Source organism: Ctenopharyngodon idella, chromosome 20, assembly GCF_019924925.1.
Source record: "Ctenopharyngodon idella isolate HZGC_01 chromosome 20, HZGC01, whole genome shotgun sequence".
Lineage (NCBI taxonomy): Eukaryota > Metazoa > Chordata > Actinopteri > Cypriniformes > Xenocyprididae > Ctenopharyngodon > Ctenopharyngodon idella.
This window is the reverse complement of record NC_067239.1, coordinates 23,703,211-23,728,311: the sequence shown is the minus strand read 5'-3', so window position 1 is coordinate 23,728,311 and position 25,101 is coordinate 23,703,211. Positions and strand designations below refer to the sequence as shown.

The following is a 25,101-nucleotide window of genomic DNA, read 5'->3' as shown; positions in this document are numbered from 1 at the left end:
AATAATAAAACACTTACTGACTCCAAACTTCTGGTAGTGTATATTCTTATATCAGATTATAATATCATATTATTCATTAATTATAATGTTAATTTCTACATATACTTATATTTTAATACTCAAGTTCTATCAATTAAGTTAATTTTCCCAATCAAATTACAGCAACTCATGGAGCTTCACTGATCCATTGCCAAGGGGCTACATCATAAATAATATTCAAAACGTTGTTTCTTTAAGATGACAAATTTTTTTGTTGCTAAAAGTACAAAGTATGAAGTACTCAGTCATATTAAAATTTTGTGCATTACTGAGGTGGCAGTAGTTTTATTACTTTTTTCATAGAGTAAGTGCAAAGCCTATAGTCTCATATTAGTGCAAGTACAAGGGTTTGAATGGTTGCAGCTGAGTTCAGAAAGGGGCATATTGTAGACCTGACAAAGACACGTGATCCTGACATCTGTCTTGCTTTGTTACGTAAGATCAGTGATGGATGGATGGATCTGTGGTGAAAACACAGACTGGTTTTCTGGTAGGACACAGGCATTGCTCGCTGTCATGGTGCTGCAGAGATGTAAACTGGCTCTGACCAGCTCAGCAGATGGAAACGTGCGTCTCTGACAGCATGGCTCTGTGTATGGATCTGTCTAAATCCACCTCTGCTGATTGGAGAGTTTTCAAGTTTCCTGCCCTTTGTAGGGCCCTTTGTTTTGAGTGTATAATTATGAAACATCTCAAAATGCTCATTCTCTGATCAAATTAACACTTGTCAATAAGAGAGCTAAAAGGCTGTAAATATGACCTCCAGACATTAAGAATGGATTTGTAGATCTACTAAAGGGAAAGATTAATTGGAATCGACTGAGATTTTGATAATCTTTCTTTTAGTCATATTGAAAGAATCCTGAAAAAGAATTTATCATGATTTCCACAAAAATATTAAGCAAATAATGTTTCTTGAGCATCAAATCAGCATAAAAGAATGATTTCTGAAGGATCGTGTGACACTGAAGACTGGAGTACTGATGTTGAAAATTCAGCTTTACCATCATGAATAAATGACATTTTACAATATATTCAATTAGAAAACAGTTATTTTAAATTGTAATATTTCATAATATTACTATTTTACTGTATTATTTTTAATCAAATAAATCAGCCTTGGTAAGCATAAGAGACTTCTTTTGAAATCTTTAAAGGGTTAGTTCACCCAAAAATGAAAATTCTGTAATTTATTACTCACGCTCATGCCGTTCTACACCCGTAAGACCTTCGTTAATCTTCGGATCGCAAATTGAGATATTTTTGTTTAAATCCGATGACACAGTGAGGCCTGCATAGGGAGCAATGACATTTCCTCTCTCAAGATCCATAAAGGTACTAAAAACATATTTAAATCAGTTCATGTGAGTACAGTGGTTCAATATTAACATTATAAAGCGACGAGAATATTTTTGGTGCGCCAAAAAAAAAACAACAAAGTAACAAATTATTTAGTGATGGCCGATTTCAAAACACTGCTTCAGGAAGCTTCGGAGCGTAATGAATCAGCGTGTCGAATCCGCAGTTCGGAGTGCCAAAGTCACGTGACCTAAAATATTCTCGTCGCTTTATAATATTAATATTGAACCACTGTACTCACATGAACTGATTTAAATATGTTTTTAGTACCTTTATGGATCTTGAGAGAGGAAATGTCATTGCTCCCTATGTAGGCCTCACGGAGCCAACGAATTTAAACAAAAATAACTTAATTTGTGTTCCGAAGATCAACAAAGGTCTTATGGGTGTAAAACGGCACGAGGGTGAGTAATTAATGACAGAATTTTCATTTTTGGGTGAACTAACCCTTTAAAAAAAAAAGAAAACTATTCAGATTATTCTGTGTGTGTTGGGGGGGGGGGGGGGGGGGGGAGTAAAACAAATATATAATATAAAAATCTCGAAATAATCACAACAATCTCTGTAAATAAACATGATATTTATTTAGTTTGGAAAAAAATCTCAGCTCATGCAATTCAGTAAATCATGTAAACAAGATCATTTTGATAGATGTTGTATGTGCACAACAGATCTTAAGAAATAAAATAATAAAATGGAATGTGTTCTACCCAATTTCAGACGACAGAGAAATGGAAACCAAAAAGATTTGCCGGTTTATTGCTTTAGGGATCAACCTTTCATCCTACTGCATCAACAACTCCTATACACACTCTCACACAGAGACAAACCAACAATCCCAGGTCAGGAATGCTTTTAAAAATGGATTTTCAGCTTAAGGGTTAAGAGGCCTGAGGAACACTTCAGTGTACCTGAGAGTGTTTCATTCACTGCATGTTTCTAGGATCAGAACCAATTGACTAAAAGATCCATTTTGGTCAGCAGTACTTACTTCTACAGCACAGCCATTGATAACAATGTGGTGAGAAAAGTACTAAAGATACTCCTCAAAGAGCCACTACTTCCCTCTGTACCAACCACCAGTCTATAACCTGAGGTGTTCATTGCTCAACATCCATATTTCCTCATACCAGATGTATAAACTAGCCAACCAGTAATGTAGAAACAGTAGTCAGAGAGGGTTATACCAAAAAAGCCAAATGGATCTTTTCAATTTCAGCGTGATTTTTGCAAGGGGGCGTAACTGCAGAACAAAACAACCGGTACTCTATGCTATTAAAATGAAGCCTAAATTGCAAAATGGATTTCTGCCATTCGTATGGTGAAATGGCACTGCTTGTTGAAGCCAATTTTACTTTTCCTATGGGGGCGTGAATATTTTAAACCAAAACACAGGTACATAATCCCAGTACATTTTCTTTATGATGTCACAATCATTAGACCATAAAAATATATCATGCTGTAGATCTAAGTATACACATATATATTTATATATATATATATATATATTTATATAGTATGAGAGCTCCCAGTATTAACACTTGTAAAAATCTTAACAGGCACAATAGTGTTACCCTGGATAGGAATGTTAGAGAAAAACAAACAGAAATGTTCTCCCTTTTGAAACAACAACAGAATACATCATCACTAAGGAAACAAGAGTATGCCATACATTTGATAATCATCTAATGAGGCTAATATAGACAGAATATTGCTGAGATCATAATAGTTTTCTTTAAAAACTAACCCATGTCATAAAAAAACATAATCCCCCAACATTTATACAGACTCAGTAGTATTAAATGCATAATCTGCTGCACTTCTCATTAAGTGCACAGAATGCATATCCAGCACAGTAGTAAAGTAAGGCCTCAATCATTTTTTGTTGGCAAAAAAAAAAAAAAAAAAAAAAAAAAAGAAAAAAAGAAAAAAAGAGAGGAAAACAAACATATACATATGTCATAATTACACTTTTCTAAACCTAGAAAAAACCTCATGTGCAAATATGTGAATCTTACAATTTGTGGAGTAAGTCAGTGAGTGTAATGATGACGTGAATGATATCCGTCCCTCCATCTGGAGGTCACGTTCCACTCTTGACGCGACAGCGGAGCCATCAGTCCAGTTCAAGGTGCCAGATTTCATGTTGATTGTACAATCTTCTTCAGTTTATCTATCTCCATCTGGAAATAAGCACACAAACACTTTTTTTAACATTGCGAAGTGTTGTTCGCACTATAAACCCGTTTTAACTCTTTCTTCACCAGTGTTTTTTTTTTTTTTTTTTTTTTTTTTAAAGGTTGCCAGCCAGCACCAGCATTTTGATAATTTTCACAAAACTTTCATGGCCACCAAAATACTTTTTTCAACCTTTTATTCTAGCTTTACGCATTCTTTTTCTTAATCAAACTTGAATGTGGGAAAGTTTCATTAAAAAATGCAAGATTTTGAACAAAAACCTTACAAAATTGTGTTTTTAGGGATTGACAACCGCATTTACTTACAGGTGTGAATCTTGAAATGTCCCATTCACACAGCAGCTTCTCGAATACAACTGTCTGTATGAATGTGCAAGGAGAGTCAAGCCCGTATTCTCTTACTAGAAACCATAGCAACAGTGACCAGAGTAATATCAAAGATGGTGACGTCCATAAAACTGTAAAGTCTCATCACTTTTGACAGGACAGAGTCCAATTGATCCTTCGCAAAGACCCGACACTGACAACACGTCGACAGACAAGACAGAGCAGGTTACTTGTGATATGAAACAAAGTCCCAGCTTTCAAATTGTGTAATTTTCTAAGAAATTCTAACAATAAAAAACGTTTTGTGGCTCTTTAATGTGTCGTGACAGATTGCTGTAGCGCCTCAGTTCAAGCGGCTCGTGAACCAATCATCTCTTCCTGCTAGTTCATTTATAGCATCAAATGAACATGAATTAACATGAGAAGGAATGTTGTTTCAAACGCGGAGAGACGTCAGTACACACAATTTTTTTAAGTTCAAGTCCACCGAGGTTAATCTTCTAACTCCTGACTGCTTTGTCAGACAAAATGGCAGATTCGGCGTTATGACTGGTTAGATCACCTGTCAATCAAACTGCGAGTTCATCCATCAGATCTTCATTAACTGACAGCAGCTTTAATGTGAACATGCTCTCGCCGGACACATTTAAAGGGTTAGTTCACCCAAAAATGAAAATAATGTCATTTATTACTCACCCTCATGTCATTCTTCACCCGTAAGGCCTTCATTTATCTTCGGAACACAAATTAAGATATTTTAATTAAATCCGGTGGCTCAGTGAGGCCTGCATTCAAAGCAATGACACTTCCTCTCTCAAGATCCATAAAGGTACTAAAAACATATTTGAACAAGAATACTCATTGTGTGCCAAAAAACAAAACAAAATAATGACTTTTCAACAATATAGTGATGGGCCGATTTCAAAACACTGCTTCAGAGCTTTACGAATCGAATCAGTGACTCGTGGTGCCAAAGTCACGTGATTTCAGCAGTTTAGCCGTTTGCTAGGAGATCCGAGTCACTGATTCGATTCGTAAAGCTCCGAAGCAGTGTTTTGAAATCAGCCCATCACTATATTGTTGAAAAGTCATTATTTTGTTTTTTTGGCACACAATAAATATTCTTGTCACTTTATAATATTAAGGTAGAACCACTGAACTCACATGAACTGTTTTAAATACGTTTTTAGTACCTTTATGGATCTTGAGAGAGGAAGTGTCATTGCTTTGAATGCAGGCCTCACTGAGCCACCGGATTTAATTAAAATATCTTAATTTGTGTTCCGAAGATGAATGAAGGCCTTACAGGTGTAGAACGACATGAGGGTGAGTAATAAATGACATTATTTTCATTTTTGGGTGAACTAACCCTTTAACCGTTGTACTCGTGTCTCACGTCCTTTGCAGTTTCTCGCGCACGACACGGCATTTGAGTCACGCATAGAAACAAAACTGATGGGAGCAGCTATGGTGAGGAATAGTGACTGGATCTAAAACCTTCAGATGACACACAGCTCATATCTCCCTCGCTGTAAGTTACCGAAAGTGAAACCACACACAAAATCCCTTAGCATAGTGGCTCTCTCACACTGTATGATGTGACAGACAACTATAGTTATCCAGTCCTGTTCCGTTCACACAGCGCAAATTTTCCGAGAATGCGGTTGTGAGTCCTGAAAATTTACTAGGTGTGAGTTTGGTTATAGAATGCGGATGTCACTCCCGTAAAATAACCATACTGTGTGTGAACGTAACCGTATTAAGGACTCAAATACAGGACTGACAACCGTATTCTGTTGCTGTGTGAATGTGGCTAAAGACTTCATCTGGATCGGATTCAGAACAATGATCAAAACGTAGATGAATTAGATAGAGTCCATCAACACCCCCAAAGCTTCACAATCCAATATCTCTTTGTGGGTTTGACATTTTATTAAGTAACATTAGGCAGTTTTGATCTATATGCTGTTAATATTTGATGATCGCGTTAGCTTACATGTGCATAAACAATGCTTCACTTGTTTCTTCTTCTTTTTCGCCTTTGTTTTGATCTGGAAATTTTGCACTGTTTCAGAAGATGCATAATAGTGCTGCCTACCATATAAAAGTGAAAGCACGGATTGCTAAAAAAAGTCCCTCAATGGTGGGGAAGCGCTGTGTAATAAATGACGGAAAATTCCGTCAATGGTGGGGGAAAGAGTTAAAGTTTCATAGCAAGGTGAACATGAATGTAACCAAGTCCAACACAAAAATATCTATTAAAAAATGGAATTTACCAGCAGAAACGAAGTACAGATTCCTTCTTTTGTTGAATAATATTGTTGACTGATGTGTAAAACAAAGTAGGCTTCATTTTAAAGTTGTTAGCTTGTTCAAAGACTGTTTCAGTGAAAGTATCTTGGATAAAGTGTCATAGCCTCTATAGTAGATAACTTTATCAGAACTTTTTATAATTTATAAAATGTCTAACACTGCATATTAAGCAAACAGATTGCTACAGAAGTAACATTTTACAAAGCCCCTCTTACAATGATCTCAAAGCTCACTGAATTGCAAATGTCAATTAAAAAACTAAATTTTCTAAAGAAAATGATAAAAGCTCACCCATTTCTGTGGTTACTTCCAAATTGAATTGAATTTGTTTTCAGTAGTTTTCAAATTTTTCAGTAATTTTCGTTTACCAAGCAAAGGAAAAAAAAAAAACCCAAAAAAATATGTCTGATTGCTTAAAAAAAAAGTAATCACACAAACTGTGTGGGATACATTAGGTGGTTTAGAAAATACCACTGATTATTGTCAAAAGCTATTTAATTTCAAGTATAAAAAACATGTTACAAGAGGTATATAACATTTTAGATCATCGCAATCACCTCTTGCCACAATCGATTCGATACCTTGTTCTTATTTGATGCCGTGCCTCTTGGTGGCTAGTAGAGGTGGAATTTAGACACAGTATTGATAGTTTTGTGGTCAGTAAGTGGGGGAAACACTCAGCATGAGATTCAGAGCTGGGTCAGACCCCTTGTGTTCACCCTGCTGAGTGCGGAAGCAAACTCAAGGTATCCCGCCTGCATATCACTGCCCTCAGAAACAGCAATCTGACATCCGTTCACATCAAACTAACAGACTCTGACAAGCCGAAAAGTGAAATTCTGATTCAAAGATCGACTTACCTGCAGGGCCACCCGTTTGAGCCGCTCATCATCCAGCTCTTTTCTGAGTTCGTTGAGCTCTCTCCTGCAAAGTTACGAAAGAGGTTACAGAATTATAAAAGACAGTAGAGGTTCTAAAGATTAAGGTCACAGGAGATTTCTATGTACTTTATCTACACTGAGATGGAATGATCTTCCCAACCCTATGCGTACAGATGAATCCCTGACAATATTCAAACAGCTGAAAAAACTCATCTCTTCTGTAAGCACTTATCTGCTTACTTCAAGAAAAATCTTCTTCTATGTTTTCACTATTTCTTATATCCCTGCCTGCTTGTACTGTTATGGACAATGTTAGATACTTATTATTACCTCCTTAAGATGAATCACTTTTTGTATTCCTCATTTGTAAGTTGCTTTGGGTAAAAACATCTGCTAAATGAATAAATGTAAACGTAGATGAAATTTTAAATGTGAATGAAGCGCTTTTGTGCATTATAGTCATAACTCGACCAGTAGAGAATACCAGAAAACAAGCAGCATGAAACAAAACTAATACGCAGCATTGCTACTTACGACTGTTGTGTCTTTAGTAACTCTACAGACAGCACTAGCTCCTTCATCTGAGCCTTCAGGTCCTCCAGTTCAGATCCTTTCTCCTCTTCCTTGTCAGGTTTTGGTTTGGGCTCAGGCGTGATATGGGTAGCTGAAATTGCTTTAGGTGCTGTAGATGGTAAGGGCGATAAGACGGACGTCTGCAAGAAAAACAAAAAGTGTATCAATATTATGGAATCGCAAAATAATCCAATTTTTTTTAATTTTTTTTTTTATGAATGCTCACAAGTGTTTAGTGGTGTACGCATTTTCCTTTTCAAACATTACAACTGTTACACCCTTATATTGAAATACCCTTATATTTTATCTGTTATAAACTTCTGAACTAGTTCCCTGACAGTCTGATGAACAAAGTTGATTTCACTTGATTTGAGAATTTTACACAATGGCAGGTGACCTTGAACCAACAAGCTGAGGTGTTTCCAGCTGAGAGGCTGACATCATATTCATAATTGCTGGAAGATTAATCACTCCACTTTAAATGTAATAAAATGCATTGCTAAAAATTAGATATTAACAAGCCACAAGAAAAAGGTCACACAGAAGGTGGTCTGAGTTCATTTGTCCAAAGTTTGATTAGCTTATAATGGGCATTCTGAACTTTTTCACATTCCCATTAATCAAAACATTTTTGATTTGTGTTAATATATTTAAAGTAGTGCTGTCAATCAATAATAAAAAAAACAAAACAACTAATTGGATATTTTTCTGTTATTAATCGTGATTAATCGCACATAACGTTAACGTTTTTAATATATTTTTATATTGTAATAATTTCACATTTAATATCCAAATTAATTTAGAAACAACAAAGTTGGTATATTTTAAATATTTGTTTAAATGGCATCTTTTTATGAATGAAGGCCAGTATCACCGGTACCAATCCTGTTACTGATGTCCATTCAACATTAAAGTATAATCAAAAGCTATCAATTTTAACATTTAGCTGTGCCTCTAATATATCAGGGCTCAATGCTAAAAATTGTTCTCTTTGTCTTTTGTTCTATGATTAACATTAATTATACAGACAGCAGGAGGTTTATTAGGCTGCTGTCACTTTAAGACCTGTCGCACATGACGCAGATCTGAAACGCATCCCATTTTCTCATAACTCTTTACATTCATTTGAGACTTTATTTAACTCACTTAAGACTGTGCTTATAAGGATACTTGACAAAGCGGGCATTTTGGCATATTTTTGTGTTTTTGTCTGTTCAAGCACTAAAGAGAACTCAGTGCGGTTCTGGCACGCTGTCTGAAGCGGCTTTCTGTGGGCACAAGTTGTGTGTGTGTCACACAGAGAGGAGATTCACAGATAGTGTGTCAGTATGGATTTGTTTTACGATCTCTTTATGAACTTTTTGAAACGTCAAAGTGGTAGTTGCATGGACTGTCAATGGAGGGACAGAAATCTCTTCATTAAAAAAAAAAATCGTAATTTGCATTCTGAAGATTAACGAAAGTCTTACGGGCTTGGAACGACATGAGGGTGAGTAAATGATTACAGAATTTTCATTTTTGGGTGAACTACCCCATTATTGTTCATATTATTATTTAGAATAATTATTAGAATTTGAAAAAAAATATCAAGTTTGTAATAACTAATTATAATAAAAAAGTGTCCACTTTCAAGTCTGAATATGTGAATGTAAATATATGTAAATATATAGCATCTCTCAACTGCTCGATTACTTGTATCATTGCAAAATGTAAATTATATTTAATCACCCAGCTATAATTTGCTAAATGAGAATATAAGGCACGAAGATAATAAGATATTATAAACATTAACAATGATTTACAGATAATCATTTGAAACAATGTGCTATAAAAATAAATATAACTTGACTATTTTAAAACCTGTTGTCTTCAGTATTTAATGTTTAAAAAAATCTGTCATGAAAAGTTTTTATTACAGCAACCATTTAAATGTTTAAATTTTAGAGTATAAATATAATTGTCATTAAAATTGTGATAAAAATGCCTTGTGTGCAAGTTTTTATTTGAGAGTTGATTATTAAATAAGTTTGAAAAATATGTTTTTGTCCAATGTTTTTTTTTTTTTTTTCACTCCAAAAGCTATCAGACACCCAATCACAACTCCAGTGATACCGTACAATCAATAGTTGTCTTTTTCCTATAAAGAGATTTTGACTGAGTGACCTTGTTCAAGTCCAAATATGAGAAACATTTGTGTGAAACCAGACAGAGTGTTTCAGTCTACTTTACATAAGCTTAATGTAAAGAACACTACATACTAAAATACAAAGTCCTCAGGGCTGAAACCTCACTGAAAATGAAAAGCCAGACATTCAGTCGAGATCGTATCAGAGTTGTTGTTTGCTCACAAACCCTTGAGAACTTAATTTCATGGAATTTATTCTCAAGGAGCCACAGATCTTTTGGTTAGCTATTTAATTATTCGATTCAGATATTACAGTAAGGCGCATAAGATTCTTGCATTAAAGGGATAGTTCACCCAAAAATGAAAATTCTGTCATTGTTTATTTGCCCTCATGTCATTCTAAACATGTATATAATTTACAGAATCTTCTTTTTTGTGTGAATTGTGTACTACTATATTTGAGGTAAAAACCTTATTTACCTTAAACGAATTCTGTGCGGACGGCACAGGGTCAACTTCATCCACTTCCTCGATTTTCTCAGCTTTCTCGCTAATCTCCTTGCTCGGCTGTAAGACATTACAGAGCATGTTAGAAAAACATGTGAAGAGCAAAGTGCAAATAGCACTATACTTGACACGCGTCCCATCTGGGGATTCATTGGTAAAGCCTTTTTTGATCCCGACTGGAGAACTGCATGATCCCTCCACTATGCCGCCCTTCACATCACAAAAACTGTTTTTTCTTTCTCACTCAAAATAGATGTATAAATCTAAAAACAAATGTTAGTGCTTATGGTAGCATAAAGAGACTTAGCAGATATTGGTTTGCTCAACCTGCAAGTCTATGGGTTAAGCCATGTCTGTGATTTCACCCATGACATTTTGGGAACTCAAAAAAATACTAACACAAACTAGCACAACAATTCTGTGAACCAAGACCTTGAAAATGTGTTTATTGAAAATTATAATAACTGTTATTATGGATGTTGATTGGTTGATATAGATAATTATTTTGTGTTTTTCTTCTATTAAAAATGGCATTTAATGAATTTTCTTAATGAAATAAAACATTACACCAATTTTCATTAAAATGTTATCTCCAAGTGGAAGCATAGCAATTAATGAATGTGCTAAATAAAATAATGTATTGATGAAATGTTGTAATTGAAAAAGTTTTGCTAAAAAAAAAAAAAAAAAAAAAACATTTTGTGTCATTATCCATGACCTTGCATTAGTGTATTAGAATTAAACAGAGATCAGAGCTCAAGCTAAGCAAAAGTACATCTTCTACTCACAGAGTGGCCTCTGTGACCAGGCGGTCTTCTCCCAGGCATCTTTGGTCGCTGTGCGGTAGGGTGGGATAACTTCTCCGAGGTAGAGGAGACATCATCAAAACTCATGAGATTAACTATGGGAATAAGACACACAAAATATTTAGAACAAAAACGGGAACAGTCTTGAGTCACAAAGTCAAACACGATCCATCTAAGCTGAATTATAATTTAGAAGTTATATATGAGCCAAAAAATGAGTTTGGAGTTACACGAGCCCATTTAAAAGTCATATGAGGTAATAAAGTGAGTTTACACCCTGTCTAGATCAAAACCCAACAGAGCAGGAAATTACAATCATGACAGATTAATGGGTATATAAATACTGTGTCGATGTTTGAAAAAATTCCAATCAATCATCTTTGTATAGCTGTCAGTTTGATATCTTAAAATCTGGCACTTAAAATTCATCTGATGGATTTTCATATGCCCACCATTACCTACTCAACAATCCCATCAGCCAGCCTCTGAATGGTATTTCAGAGATTGCTGACACAATCCACTTGTTCTTGTAAATACTGAAAAAGTAACGAGTTAACGATTTTCTCTTTCTGAAGGTGGCTAAAAAAAAAAAAAAAAAACAGACCCCTTCTGCATTGACATGAGCTTGCTCGTGACCTTTCTTGATGATGCGATTATACCAACTTTGGTGCGACTTTGGTCAGCCTCTCAGAATGAAGCAGCTTTTGTCCACAGTGAATCTACTCAACCATCATTTCTTTTTGAAGGAATCATCTTTCCTATTGTTTCCTTTTCATCATTTGCCTACTTTGAAGCAAAGTTTACAAGCAAAATATGGTGCCTTAAAGTTAAACGTCTTTCAGTGTGATACTGCATTTAAAAGATTTTTTTTTATCTGTCTTAATCACAGTATTAATAAGTTATGCCAAAAAACTAATTTAACACAGCCAGCCAGACTTAATTGAAACTTGTTATCAGAATAAGCTTGAGCTGAGAGATTAGTTGCACTAAACAGCCAATTTAAAAAATTTTGATTACTCTGAAGTGATTATAATAGTTTATCAAATGTCTCAAATATGTACCTCAAACTAAGACTCCTAAATTATATCATCAAAAAATAAGCAATTTAATGATATGAAGTATTCTTTTTACAGCCAATATCTTTAAACAGCAGAAAAGACTATCATCTTGAGCTAAGGAAATGATTCAGAGTTAATTCATTTGCGATTTTCACAAAGCAGAGACTAAGCATTCCAAGATTCAAAACAAGGTAAACCTTTAGAAGTCTTTGGCAAGTTATTTCTCAAGATATCCTTAAAAAATCCCCAAAACAACAATGTAAAGATGGCACCCAAGGCAACTGAACATATATAATAAACAAGTCTCTTCCTTTCACAAGTAATTTTTAACATTAAAAAATATATTTTTTTCATAACTAACATCTAACAAAGTTGACTGTGGTATTAAGCAGAAGATGGGGCGACAAATGGATTGAAGTAAGCCATGGAATCGTGGGGATGACTGAGGCTTAAGAACATGACAGAAGGGCTCTTCCCATGCTCCTCTGAGGCTGAGCCACCTGCTCTACAGATCTGGACCATTATCTTCTATGCAGGAGGAATAAACCTGCTCCTAGCAAGGGATCCATGGTGCTAATCCACAAACAGAGCTCTGATTCACCCACACCACAGCAACAAATTGTGCATAAAAGAACCAAAACCATTCCAAATACCAACATTACGGCCTCTATACCAATGGTTCTCAACTGAAGGGTCAGACTTCAAAGTTATAATAGGAAAATAAATGATAACCTTTCTCATATGATCTGTTGTTGCATGTATAAGCAGTGTGATGCGTGCCTATTTTTGCTGCTAAATAATTCTAACCTACTTCGTTTTTTTATAGTTTTCTTGCCATGTTATGATCACTGAAAACCAAAACCAGCAAAGAACATCTTACCCGCTTCTGAATTCTTCTCACCGCTGTCCACAACAGGGGTTTTTGGTTTGATGGGTACAGGTTCGGTCTCTGGTTTTGTTCGTATGAGGGGAACTTCACCATTGTGCCTGTGGGATTTATGAGGCATCACAGTCACACTCTAAATGCAAAATTATGCTGCCTTATAGACCTTATGTGCCAGAGAAACAAGCACGCAGCCATCTTTAAAATTTTGAACTTCCATTTTTGCGGTTGCTCTGTGTATTTCTATGGCATCACTGTCGAAGAGTAATTACCTGGTGAAGTGGATTGTAGAGTTAATGAAATTTATCATGAGCATTGTATTGTTTTAATTGGATGTCATAACAAATGTCAGTAGACGGGAAGATTTTAAAATGAGTGATTCGTTCATAAATTCTTAAGATCTTACCTTCGTGCTGTGGAAATACAAACGGAAGACAGAACACAACAAGTGCAGCACTTAAAAGGGACGGGGCTACATAAGGTCTATAAGAAACCAGTCTTTACAATAAGGACGTAAAGTATCACAAACACTGTATCTTTGGCAGAAAAAAAAAAAAAAAAAAAATCCCACAATGCATTGCAACAACCTCAGTATATTTCCTCCAATATGGAAAAGAGAGCAATATACTGATATACTGGAAAATACCGATTTTTAAATATAAATATATGCATGCATGTAAAACACATTTATAAATATAAACAATCATTATAAAATATTATAATATTATATAATATTTGGCTTTTAATTCTTCGGAATATACTTGGGAAAAATATACTTTAATATTTTATATACTACAAATATTACTATAATAATTTAAATATTTTTTAACACTTGGGAATGCATCTATCTATCAGTATACATCAGAAAAATCTATATCTAGACAGACAGATAGATATTACCTCCAAGTATTAAAAATTATTAACATGAAATATTGAATTAGAAATCAAATATTATAATTCTGCAACAAATTGATTTTGCTTCTAAAATCTAAAAATGCATTAAGATAAAGTTTGTGACACTAACACTTGCTTGGCGGCTGGTGATGGAGTGAGAGGCAAGTCAGGTCGTTTTGTGTGGATGGAAGGACGCAGCAGTCCCTTGTTTGGAGGCACAGGTTTTTTCGGAGGTACGATGGGGCCAGCAGGTTTGGCGGGTTTCTCTGGCAAGGGCTTGACAACTTTAGAGAGAGACAAAGGACAAAAATATGTTTTGAGACAATAAAGGTCTACCCTAACATTATTCTAATTTGGATTATTAATTAATGTATATCTCTTATAAGGTTCTGATAGCTAAGAGAGTTAAAGGGATAGATCACCCAAAAATGGAAATTCTGTCATTAAACGGGAGGTGTAATGCCATTTCATGCATTCTGACTTATTTACACTGTTAAAGAGTTGCATTCTCATGCTAAACATGGCCAAAGTTTCAAAACACGAGTTGGACATATGACGGAGTATTTCGGTGCCAAATACACTACTTCTGGTTTCGGACCGGGTTTTTATCTAGGTAATTATCTAGATGCAGGATATTGCTATAAGGTTAATACAACAATATTATTAGACCCCCAAATGGTTTTAGCATTTCACATAACATGTTTGAAATATGCCAATTGTATCTCTGTTGATTCTTGGCTCACTATCTCAAAAATCAGCAGAAACCCATGAGAACAGAAGCCAATTTTTTATGCGGTGGTATAATGCACATAACGTACTGCACTTGTCCAAATAAAATGGGGAACTTTCACGAGTGCGCACACTGACAGACATGTCTGAAATTAGGTCAAGGGAGATTTTGGCAGGATGTTTGCACCACATCGATCTGCTTCTATCTCTTCAAATCAATGCATTTTTTTATGTGATCACACTTTCCGACAATCAGCATTAAATTTGTGACACTTGCTCAAAATAAGAGAGACTTATCTAAAAAAACACCACAGAGTTTATCAGATATATATGAATGTCACTAGAGTGACATTCATATGAATGGAAAATAATTGGCAGGAAGTCCTTGAGGCAAACACAACAGCAGATCCTCAGACATCCTGTTGGCCAGAGTGCATGACAGTTTTCCGACAAATTCAACACTTATACAAAGTACTTCATTAACAGTATTCAAAGTGCACACACTAGATGACTTTGATGACGCCCACCTACCTTGAGCTATATTATTAACTTCGTAAATAAGGATAGTATCGATACAGATTTCCTGCATCAATTTTATTCCATTTCATAAACCAGGGTTCCTACACATTTTCCCTTTCAAAATTTCATACTTTTCCAGACTTAAATTTCCAAATCTCTCTGTAGATTTTTCAGACCATACTTAATCGTGCAGCTCTAATTTGAAAGAATGCATTATGAAAATATTAATTTTGAAAATTAACAACAGGACCCAGACTATGTAGTTCAACTGCTAATTAATAAACATTAATAATCAATACAACCAAAAGCTGCTCTGTTGATACCAGCTGAAGTAAACTTTAAATTGCATTTCATGTGTCCAACTGTTATAACAATTATTACATTGCTGTTCAAAAGTTTGGGCTCGGTAAGATTTTTTGATAACACTTTACAATAAGGTTTCATTAGTTAATGTTAGTTAACTACTTTAGTTAACATGAACTAAGAATTAACAATACTTCTACAGCGTTTATTAATCTTAGTTAATTTCAACATTTACCAATACATCACTAAAATCAAATGTTGTACTTGTTAATATTAGTTAATGCACTGTGAACTAACATGAACAAACAATGAACAGCTGGATTTTTTTTATTAACTAACATTAACAAAGATTAATAAATACTGTAACATGTATTGCTCATTGTTAGTTCATGTTAGTTAATACATTACCTAATGTTAACAAATGAACCTTATTGTAAAGTGATTTTTTAATGTTTCTGAAAGAAGGCTCTTAAAGGGATAGTTCACCCAAAAATGAAAATTCTGTCATTAATTACTCACCCTAATGTCGTCCAAACCCTTAAGACCTTCATTCATCTTCGGAACACAAATTAAGATATTTTTGATGAAATCTGAGAGCTGTATGACTCCTCAATAGACATCAATTTAACAACCACTTTCAAGGTCCAGAAAGGTACTAAAGACATCATTAAAATGGTCAATGTGACTGCAGTGGTTCAACCTTAATTTTATGAAGCAATGAGAATACTTTTTGTGTGCAAAAACAAAACAAAAATAATGACTTTATTCAACAATATCTTCTGTTCTGTGTCATTCAGCTTCACTGTTTACATCCAGCGCTTCCAGTTTCAGTCAGTCAGAACGGTGACTCATTATTGGCTGGCTCCTGCGTCTGCATCACACGCATGCGTCGTGCTGCTCACGTGATTAGCTTCGGCCAATACTGAGCCGGTGGGACAGAACCTGGAAGTGCTGGACGTAAATTGCATAGCAGAATGACACAGAACAGAAGATATTTTGCGCACAAAAAGTATTCTCGTTGCATCATAAAATTAAGGTTGAACCACTGCAGTCACGTCGACCATTTTAACAATGTCTTTAGTACCTTTCTGGACCTTGAAAGTGGTTGTTAAATTGAGTTGTCATACAGCTATCGGATTTCATCAAAAATATCTTAATTTGTGTTCCAAAGATGAATGAAGGTTTTACGGGTGTGAAACGACATGAGGGGGAGTAATTAATGACAGAAATTTAATTTTTGGGTGAACTAACCCTTCAAGACCCGCTCACACCAAGGACGATAACCATAACGATACTGATATAATTTTAAAAAATCATTCTAAATATAATAACTGTAACAACAACCACACAGAGAAACAATATCTTTGGAATCACTTTCAGAAGGATTTTTTCCAGCTGATGAATGATAAAAACATTGACAGCCAATCAGAATCCTGCAAAATGATATGCTGGTGTGGACAATAATATAGTTATTGTTATAGTTTATCTTTACAGTTATCATTCTTGGTGTGAGCGGGCTGTTATGCTCACCCAGAATGATAAATAGAAAGTTTAAAAGAACAACAATTCTTTGAAATAGGATTTTTTTTTTTTTTTTTTTTAGAAATGACATTAGAAATGTCTTTACTGTCACTTTTGATCATCATTAATCTATTTAATTCAAATCAATTACCAAATCAACAAAGATGTCTACATTGTGAGTGTTGTGATGTGAGCCTCTTGCAGTGCACATACAGCTTATGCTTTTAGCAACCTAGTTGCATTGTGACGCAGTGTTCATCGGCAGTGAAGTTTGGGTATAAAAGTGAAATGGCTGAATGCATGAAAGAAAGAAAGATTCTCTCCTCCAGTTACACAGACTATTAATAGGTGCTCAGCAAATGATCAAATGAATAAAAATAAATTAACAAATCAGAGCGTTACATTAAAACTGGAATTATTATAGTGGGTTGTTAATAGCTATTCATTGTTTCATAATAACCAACATGAATGCTCTTAAATAGCAATTTCATTCTTCAAAGCGTGTGTCACCACAGTCAGCAAGGTCAATGTGTGGTATAACAGGAACTGGGCAGTTAACCCTCTCTTACCTTTATCTTCAGGCCGTGGCTGCGGTTGCTTCTTGTCCACACTGGGGGCCTCAGGTTTCAGGACTGAGAAACGAAGCATATTGTCTGACTTAACTATATGTTTTAATGAACTACAATGCAGAGAGAGCGGCTCTAGACTTGGCAGATAAAAGAACAAAACAACTTCTGAGACAGATGCTTGAACAGAATAGGAAACATACAGTCAATGACTTGCATTTCCTGTGTGGGTTGGAAAGACAGACCAAATCTTTGCAACCCTCTGCAAGCTTTCTATAAAGCAATTGGGATGATGTGGTCTCCTTTGATGCATAACATCCGGTTTTTTGTTTGCATGTTTTGCAGAAAACAGGTGTGACTGACTGTGTCACAGCTGCATTATCAGACTTTATATCTGCATTGCCAGATCATATGATTTTGTCCCTTTCACTTGTCAGTTGTTGCATCAGTCTTAGGGGCTGTTTACACAAAACCATTTTTAATTAAAAACAGAAAACTTTTTATGTATTTTTATGCCATTTATTTACACGACAATTGCATTTTGGGGGCCTGAAAATGCAAACTTTTGAAAACTTTTGTATTCTGTTTTTAAAGATGATACCGCTATTGCGTCCAAACTGTGTATTAGTGAAAATGTTGCAGTCAAGCGCATTTGTATGACGTGTTTCTTTACAAATTGACATCGCCAACTACTGGCCTGGCATGAATAATACAGCGTTTTTGGACGTTTTCGCGGATCCGTGTGAACGGGGATTGTTTTGACAACGTTGTCATCTGTACGTGAAAAATGCAAAGGAAATCTTTTCAGTTTTTAGTACATCATTGTTGTATAAACATATCATTAGAACCTATTTACAGCTAGACAACTAATATGTCTTGATTGACTGGACTGCCATCAAATATACCATCTACTAACTACTAATGCGCCCTTACATTATTTAATCATTTTAATATCTTATAAACCTGAATATTTCAGTGGTGTATTGGATGTAAACATGATAAAATGTAAAAGTACAGTTATATATCTGCTTAATATAGATAACCAATATAATATTATAAACAAATGACAGTTTTCCAGAAAATGGGTTTATGAATTTATAGCTGCAACGAAGTTATATTAAAGCTTTATTATAAAATTAAATAAAAAAACTGTAATAAAATACAATAAAAATATTTTATTAAATTAAATCAAATCAAAACACAATCTAATTTAATAAAAAAATTAATTATTTTAAATTTAATTAATTTTTAAATTTTTAATACATTTTTGTAATTTCTTTGTAAATAATGTAATTTCAATGCCATAATTAAATACGCCAAATTATCTTGATTCACTTCTAATCTTCTGAGAATAGACCAGAATACTTCTCTGAAAACCACAGAGGAAGCAGCTCAAATCAATATGCCATCTTGCACCAGTTATTATTCACTCACATAAAGATGCAGACATATTGGCAAGTTCCCTTCAAGTACCACTGTCAAGACCCATCAAATCATGTCAGCTGCCTGCAGCTAACAATCGAACATCAACTAGCATATTTTGAATCTTCAAGGTCACTGACAGGCAAAAACAAGCGAAAGATGTTTGATGACAATGAGCTTTAAACTAGGGGTGAAACGGTTCGTGGTTCTCGCACTTGCACCGCGGTCCATCTCATATCTGACGACGCATACGCATCTATAATATGGTTTGTAGAAAATAAATAAAACAGACAGACAGAGTTAGGCTAATGTATGTTTCTGTCGATGGATACGCATTCTGGCTTCCCCTAAACTTTGTTCAGTGCGAGTGCAGTATGCCCTATATGACCAGTCATTTACGCCGTCATCACGTGGGTGTTGATAGCGCGTGAGCGCAGGTGAGATCTGAACTGCACACGTTTAAACTAAACTCATTTAAGCCTTGCCAATTTAAACATTCAAATGCAAGGCGCGAAAGAGAACTTACGCGCGCTGTGAGAAGATTTGTGTACTCATCCGAAGCGTTATTGAGGTCTTTTTCAAGTCTTGTGCTTGAACAGACAAATTCACACAAATGTATGTCAACATGCCCATTTGGCGAGTATCCTAGCAAGCATAGACCGTTATGTCTTAAGTGAACTTACACACTCGAGAAAGAACGCATGCGTTCAGTATCAGTGTACTGATCCGTGTATTACGTCTTAAAGAGACAGCAGCCCTTGCATTCCTGCTGTCTGAATGTGTTTTTAATGTTAATCAAACATCAAAAGACAAGGAAATCACTCATTGCTCATGACTAAATAGTAAATTAATAATTAATAATGATTGATCTTTAATTTAATATTTCATTTATACAGTGAAGATTACATGAATGTTATTTTACATTTTATTAGATACTTTATTCAATTTCTGTACATGAAAAACCTTAAAAGCTTTATTTATTTGTATCTTTGCTTTACTGCATTTATTTGTGCTGTTTGATTATTTGTTTCTTATTTTTATTTGACAGTAGTAACATACCGAACCGTACCAAAACCATGAGACTAAAACCGTGATACAAACCGAACCGTGAGTAATATGAACCGTTGCACCCCTACTTTAAACTGATCACAGGGCTTTTGTGGCTCTTATCATATATGATTGCGAGAGAGTCATTGAGCATTATCAGCAACCACAATGAGTATGATGGCACTTTAAGCTCTTTTTATACCTCAGAGGTCTCACAGCAGCTTGAAATGAAAAGAAAAGAGTGAAGGGATGTATCAAATTCATGCAATCAGTGAGATGTGAAATGGTATGTTGAAGAATGGATATCATACCTGTGGTTTTGGATGGTGGTGGGGGCTTCTTTGGCTTCTGTGGAGAAACAACAAAATAGAATGCATTATTGAAAATCTAGGATTTATAATCTGGTAATAAACGTTTAGGATTGTGAAAAAGGCAAACAAATTATATATTGAGACATAAAATGAATAATATTTAACATTGTGCATTGTTTCTAGGTTAAACAAGAAAATGTGTGACTTTGATAATGAGAACTGAAAGACAGTCTTTGATTTTGCTTCCATTGAAGCACAAGACACAATCTGGATCATTCTCAAATTATGCTGGAGAACATGGTTTTACACAAATGTAATAGTTCATGGAACTTGAGTGCTGCTGTCATTAAAGTCAGCATGAAATGTAGGGTTGGGAATCGTGAGAAATTTTCCGGTTCTGGTTCCGATTCCGGTTCTGCCTAACGATTCCGGTTCCGGTTCCATTAAAATAATTAAACAACTAATAAAAAAAATAGTAGAAAAGGAAAAAATGCCCAATACTTGACTCAAACAGTCCTTTTTGTGTTTATTATTCTTGTAAAATGAATTTAACAGAACAAATCTCAACAAATTCGCTAACACTTTACAATAAGGTTCATTAGTTAAAATAAGTTAACTACATTAACATGAACTAATAATGAACTGCATTTCTACAGCATTTATTAATGTTAATTTCAACATTTACTAATACATTATTAAAATCAAGAGTTGTATTTGTTAACATTAGTTAATGCACTGTGAAGTAACATGAACAAACTATGAACGGCTGTATTTTTATTAACTAACATTAACAAAGATTAACAAATACAGTAACAAATGTATTGCTCATGGTTTGTTCATAAATGAACCTTATTGTAAAGTGTTACCACAAATTAGATAAGATGCTTGAACACGCATGTAAGATTCAGACAGATGAAACAGAATATTTTTGTAAGTTGGATTCATAAAGACTTGTTCCTGAAAGAATGATTCAGTGATAGACACATTTTTAATTTGTTGCCACCTAGTGGCGTAACAATGCAATCGATACAGTCGTTATTTGAAGTACAGTTACTTTCAGAAGGTAGCCTAATTTATTATACATAAACACCAGCGTTTCTATCTGAATAATAAACTTTTGTATACTTCTGTTATAATTGGAATAGGCCTATTTGTCACACAGAAATAATGTGCGTTTGAAAATATTGTTTGTGAAGCTGTTTATATCTACACATGACAACTCTCTTTAGATCAACGCAGATTTGAATGTCGCGATTTTATTTTTGTCAAAGGTTTAATATACACGGGTGAATCGTGGTCATTTAGGAATTAGATCATGTGGGTGATATTTGAGATAATTGAGAACGCGATCTTTTAAAGATGAATCGTGCAGCTTTGGGCACCTCTCTCTCTCTTTCTCTGCATTGAAATCTGACGTATATGAGTAGCGCGAGGGATTTTCAGTGCATTCATTGCTATAATATTCATGATGTGAGATGTCTCTATTAAAGGATATGCTCCCCGCAATTCGCCCACCCATCGCACCAGAACCGTTTTTGGAACCGAAACAGAAATCTTGCACGGTTCCGGTTCTTTTCAAAAAACACTACCGGTTCCGGATGAGAACCGGTTCTCGGTTCCCAACCCTAATGAAATGACAATTCACTTTCATCTTTTTCCTCTGTAATAGACCTTATTGTGACCTCATCTTGCACCAGTTATAATCCACTCACATACCAATGAAGACATATTGGCATGTTCCCTTCAAGTACCACTGTCAAGGCCAAATCATGTCAGCTGATAATAAGCTAATAATCGAACGTCAACTAGCATATTTTTAATCTTGAAGGTCACTGACAGGCAAAAAGCGTGAAGACGACGCAAAAGAGAACTTAATTCAGCATTTGCGCACTATATGAGAGGCGCTTTTTGTGCGCACACTCTGGATGTGCCCAGCACAGAAAACAGCATGCGAGTGACAAATTGAGTTCTTTTTTGCATCTTCTTTTATTTGAATGGTTTAAAACCACATTAAAATGCGCACAGGAATCGATAAGAAGAATCGACATTTTAATTTTATAACAAGCATCCAATTCTTGACTTTAAGTATCCGATTCGATTCCCAACCCTAGTCAATTCACAGGTCAGACTAACATAACCCCTAGATTCTGCATAACTAAAACAAGATCCTGAAAAGCTCAACAATCCAGAATCAGCAGGAACTGAAACAGATGAAATGGCTGAGGCTGGAAATCCCCCAGCCTCCTCTTTGATGGAGGATCTGATGACTTTTGCAACATATCAGAGCCAATGAATGGGCTGCACTGATTACCAGAATAAATCACCTCATTTAGCACATGTATCACATCATGAGTGAGAATTCAAACAACAACACAGGCATAGATCAACACTTGCAACTGACATACATATGTATCATTTATGAGAATGTCAGTACATGCATAAACTCTTTCATCTACATGATTCTGAAATTCATTCACTTATGCATGACCAACTATGCATGAATGCCGATTAAGATGATCATAAAAGGGTTCTTCCACACTCTAAAGAATTATACGAGAAGCAAGTTCATAATTTAAACCCCTAGTACCATTTTAATTTAAGGCATTGATATATTTAAGGCATTTATTAAATTATATATAATTTTAGAAAGGGTGCATTATCTAAGGCAACTACTTTCGACCTGAACCTTTGTTCCACTCCCCTTACTGTAGTTAAAGTGCCCCTATTATGCTATTTTAAAGATTCCTAATTTTGTTTTGGATGTCTCATATATACATACATACATACATACATACATGCATATCTCATAATATACATTTCACATCACCTCATTTCTCAAAGAATCTGAAAAAAATTTAGTTTGAAGATTCAGTTTCTCTAAACCCCTCCTTTCTGTGAGCCTACTCTTATATGATTGGTCCAGTCTGTTGTGATTAGTCTACTGCTTACAGCGTGTGCCGGAAACAAAATGCCAATTACCATATCTGAATTTCTAATCTGCATGAAAGGTAATATCTGAAAAAGCATAATAGGGGCATTTTAAGTCACACTTATGTTTAATTAAAAAAAGAAATCTCACTACTCAAATTGGGGGAAAAAACTAAAGAAATTGAGCAAATAAAATAGATAGTACTTTATACTACCAAAACGTGTATTTTTAATTAAAAAGTGTTTTTAAACTTCTTAATGTTTATATATATTATGTTTATGAAATATACTGATAGTTGTTTCATTGCAATGTAGCCTATTTGACTGTTCAACTAAAAAAAAAAAAAACATTTTAAGAATTAATTCATTTCTCAGCCTGTGTTAGAAATAGCGAAGCAGGAATGATTACTATAATGGCACCTCTCTGTAAATCAACCTGTAGATGCAGCTTAAATGCCAATTTACTACAGGAATTACACTGATGTGAGATCTTAGAGTAATACATCTGATTAAATTACTGTCACAGGCAGCTCAAGCAATCTCAACAGCTCACGATTTAGAAAAAATTAGACTTACACTGTCTCTAAACAACCCTATCTACGAAGAAATCTGTTTGGGACCAAAGAAGGGCAAAACAATTTCCTCTCGCTTAACATCAGAGACATACCTTGAAAAAAGGGCCGAGGAGTTAATGTTCAGCCGCTCACGGCAAACAGAAAAAAAGTCAAATACTGCATATTTAAACTCTTTTCAAGAGCATTTCTGTTCAAATGCTAAAATTACAAAAAAAAACAAAAAAAACAACAACTATATATTCAAATGTTTACCATTTCATAAAAAAAAAAAAAAAAATCCATTTCCAGTTCAATGCCAAGGCTGATGTGTGTAAACCAGTCAATTTATGCAATATTATATATATATATATATATATATATATATATATATATATATATATAAAGTAAATATACCAAGTTCTATCATGAAACTCTAGAGTTGAGTCCCAATTCATAGGCTGCATCCTTCGAAAGCCAATTGCGTCACAGTGGCACGACCAAGGCTGTCCCAATTTGAAGGCTCCTTCAAATGTTTCCTCCAAATGGATCCTTCGCAGCCTTGCCTACCCCAGAATTTATTGCACGCCAGAAATGACAGAAAACAACACATTTAAAGCGGTTCAAATGTTGACTTGTATCTTACTAAGTTGGATTATATAAAGTTTCTCTTTATTATATACAGAAATGGACCATGGTGAACATATTTAGACAGTTTGTGAACCCTGTTTTGTTTTCAGACAGTTTAATATAACTTTCAAAAAAGTCCAGTACAAATATTACTGCCACTCATCAATGGCGGCTCTCACAGTTGCTAGGCGACAAGAACAATCCTCCGTAGACAGAACAATGCTCGGTCAGACCTTCACGGCCTTCCTTCGAAGGATGTAGCCTCTGAATTGGGACACAGCTTAGATGGCTAAAGGGGCCTTAACGAAACCTGCTGACAATTACATCTTTAACTACATGGCATATATATATATATATATATATATATATATATATATATATATATATATATATATATATATATATATATATATATATATATATATATATATATATATATATATATATATATATATATATATATATATATATACATATATATATATATATTATATTTATTAATGTAATATTATAATAATAATAGATTAAAATGCCCAATATTGTGGTATTACCACATCTTGGGTATTGTTTATTTAAATGTCTGTAAATTGTCAACAACAATTTACAGACAT

General features: G+C 34.6%; 1 protein-coding gene across 3 annotated transcripts in view; it reads right to left on the bottom strand.

Moving 5' to 3' along the window:
• Positions 1 to 1,959: 1,959 nt before the first annotated feature.
• Positions 1,960 to 25,101, bottom strand: part of cd2ap (CD2-associated protein) — a 53,721-nt gene continuing 30,579 nt past the window's right edge. For all 3 annotated transcript variants that reach the window (XM_051874843.1, XM_051874844.1, XM_051874845.1), the window contains 9 exons: positions 20,382 to 20,418; positions 17,605 to 17,667; positions 14,094 to 14,247; positions 13,067 to 13,173; positions 11,111 to 11,223; positions 10,296 to 10,382; positions 7,652 to 7,830; positions 7,097 to 7,160; positions 1,960 to 3,581 (listed from right to left, as the gene is read on the bottom strand). In XM_051874843.1, coding sequence (XP_051730803.1) covers positions 3,540 to 3,581; positions 7,097 to 7,160; positions 7,652 to 7,830; positions 10,296 to 10,382; positions 11,111 to 11,223; positions 13,067 to 13,173; positions 14,094 to 14,247; positions 17,605 to 17,667; positions 20,382 to 20,418 — 846 coding nt within the window. In that variant the 3' untranslated portion in view covers positions 1,960 to 3,539. The remainder of the gene's footprint in view (positions 3,582 to 7,096; positions 7,161 to 7,651; positions 7,831 to 10,295; positions 10,383 to 11,110; positions 11,224 to 13,066; positions 13,174 to 14,093; positions 14,248 to 17,604; positions 17,668 to 20,381; positions 20,419 to 25,101) is intronic.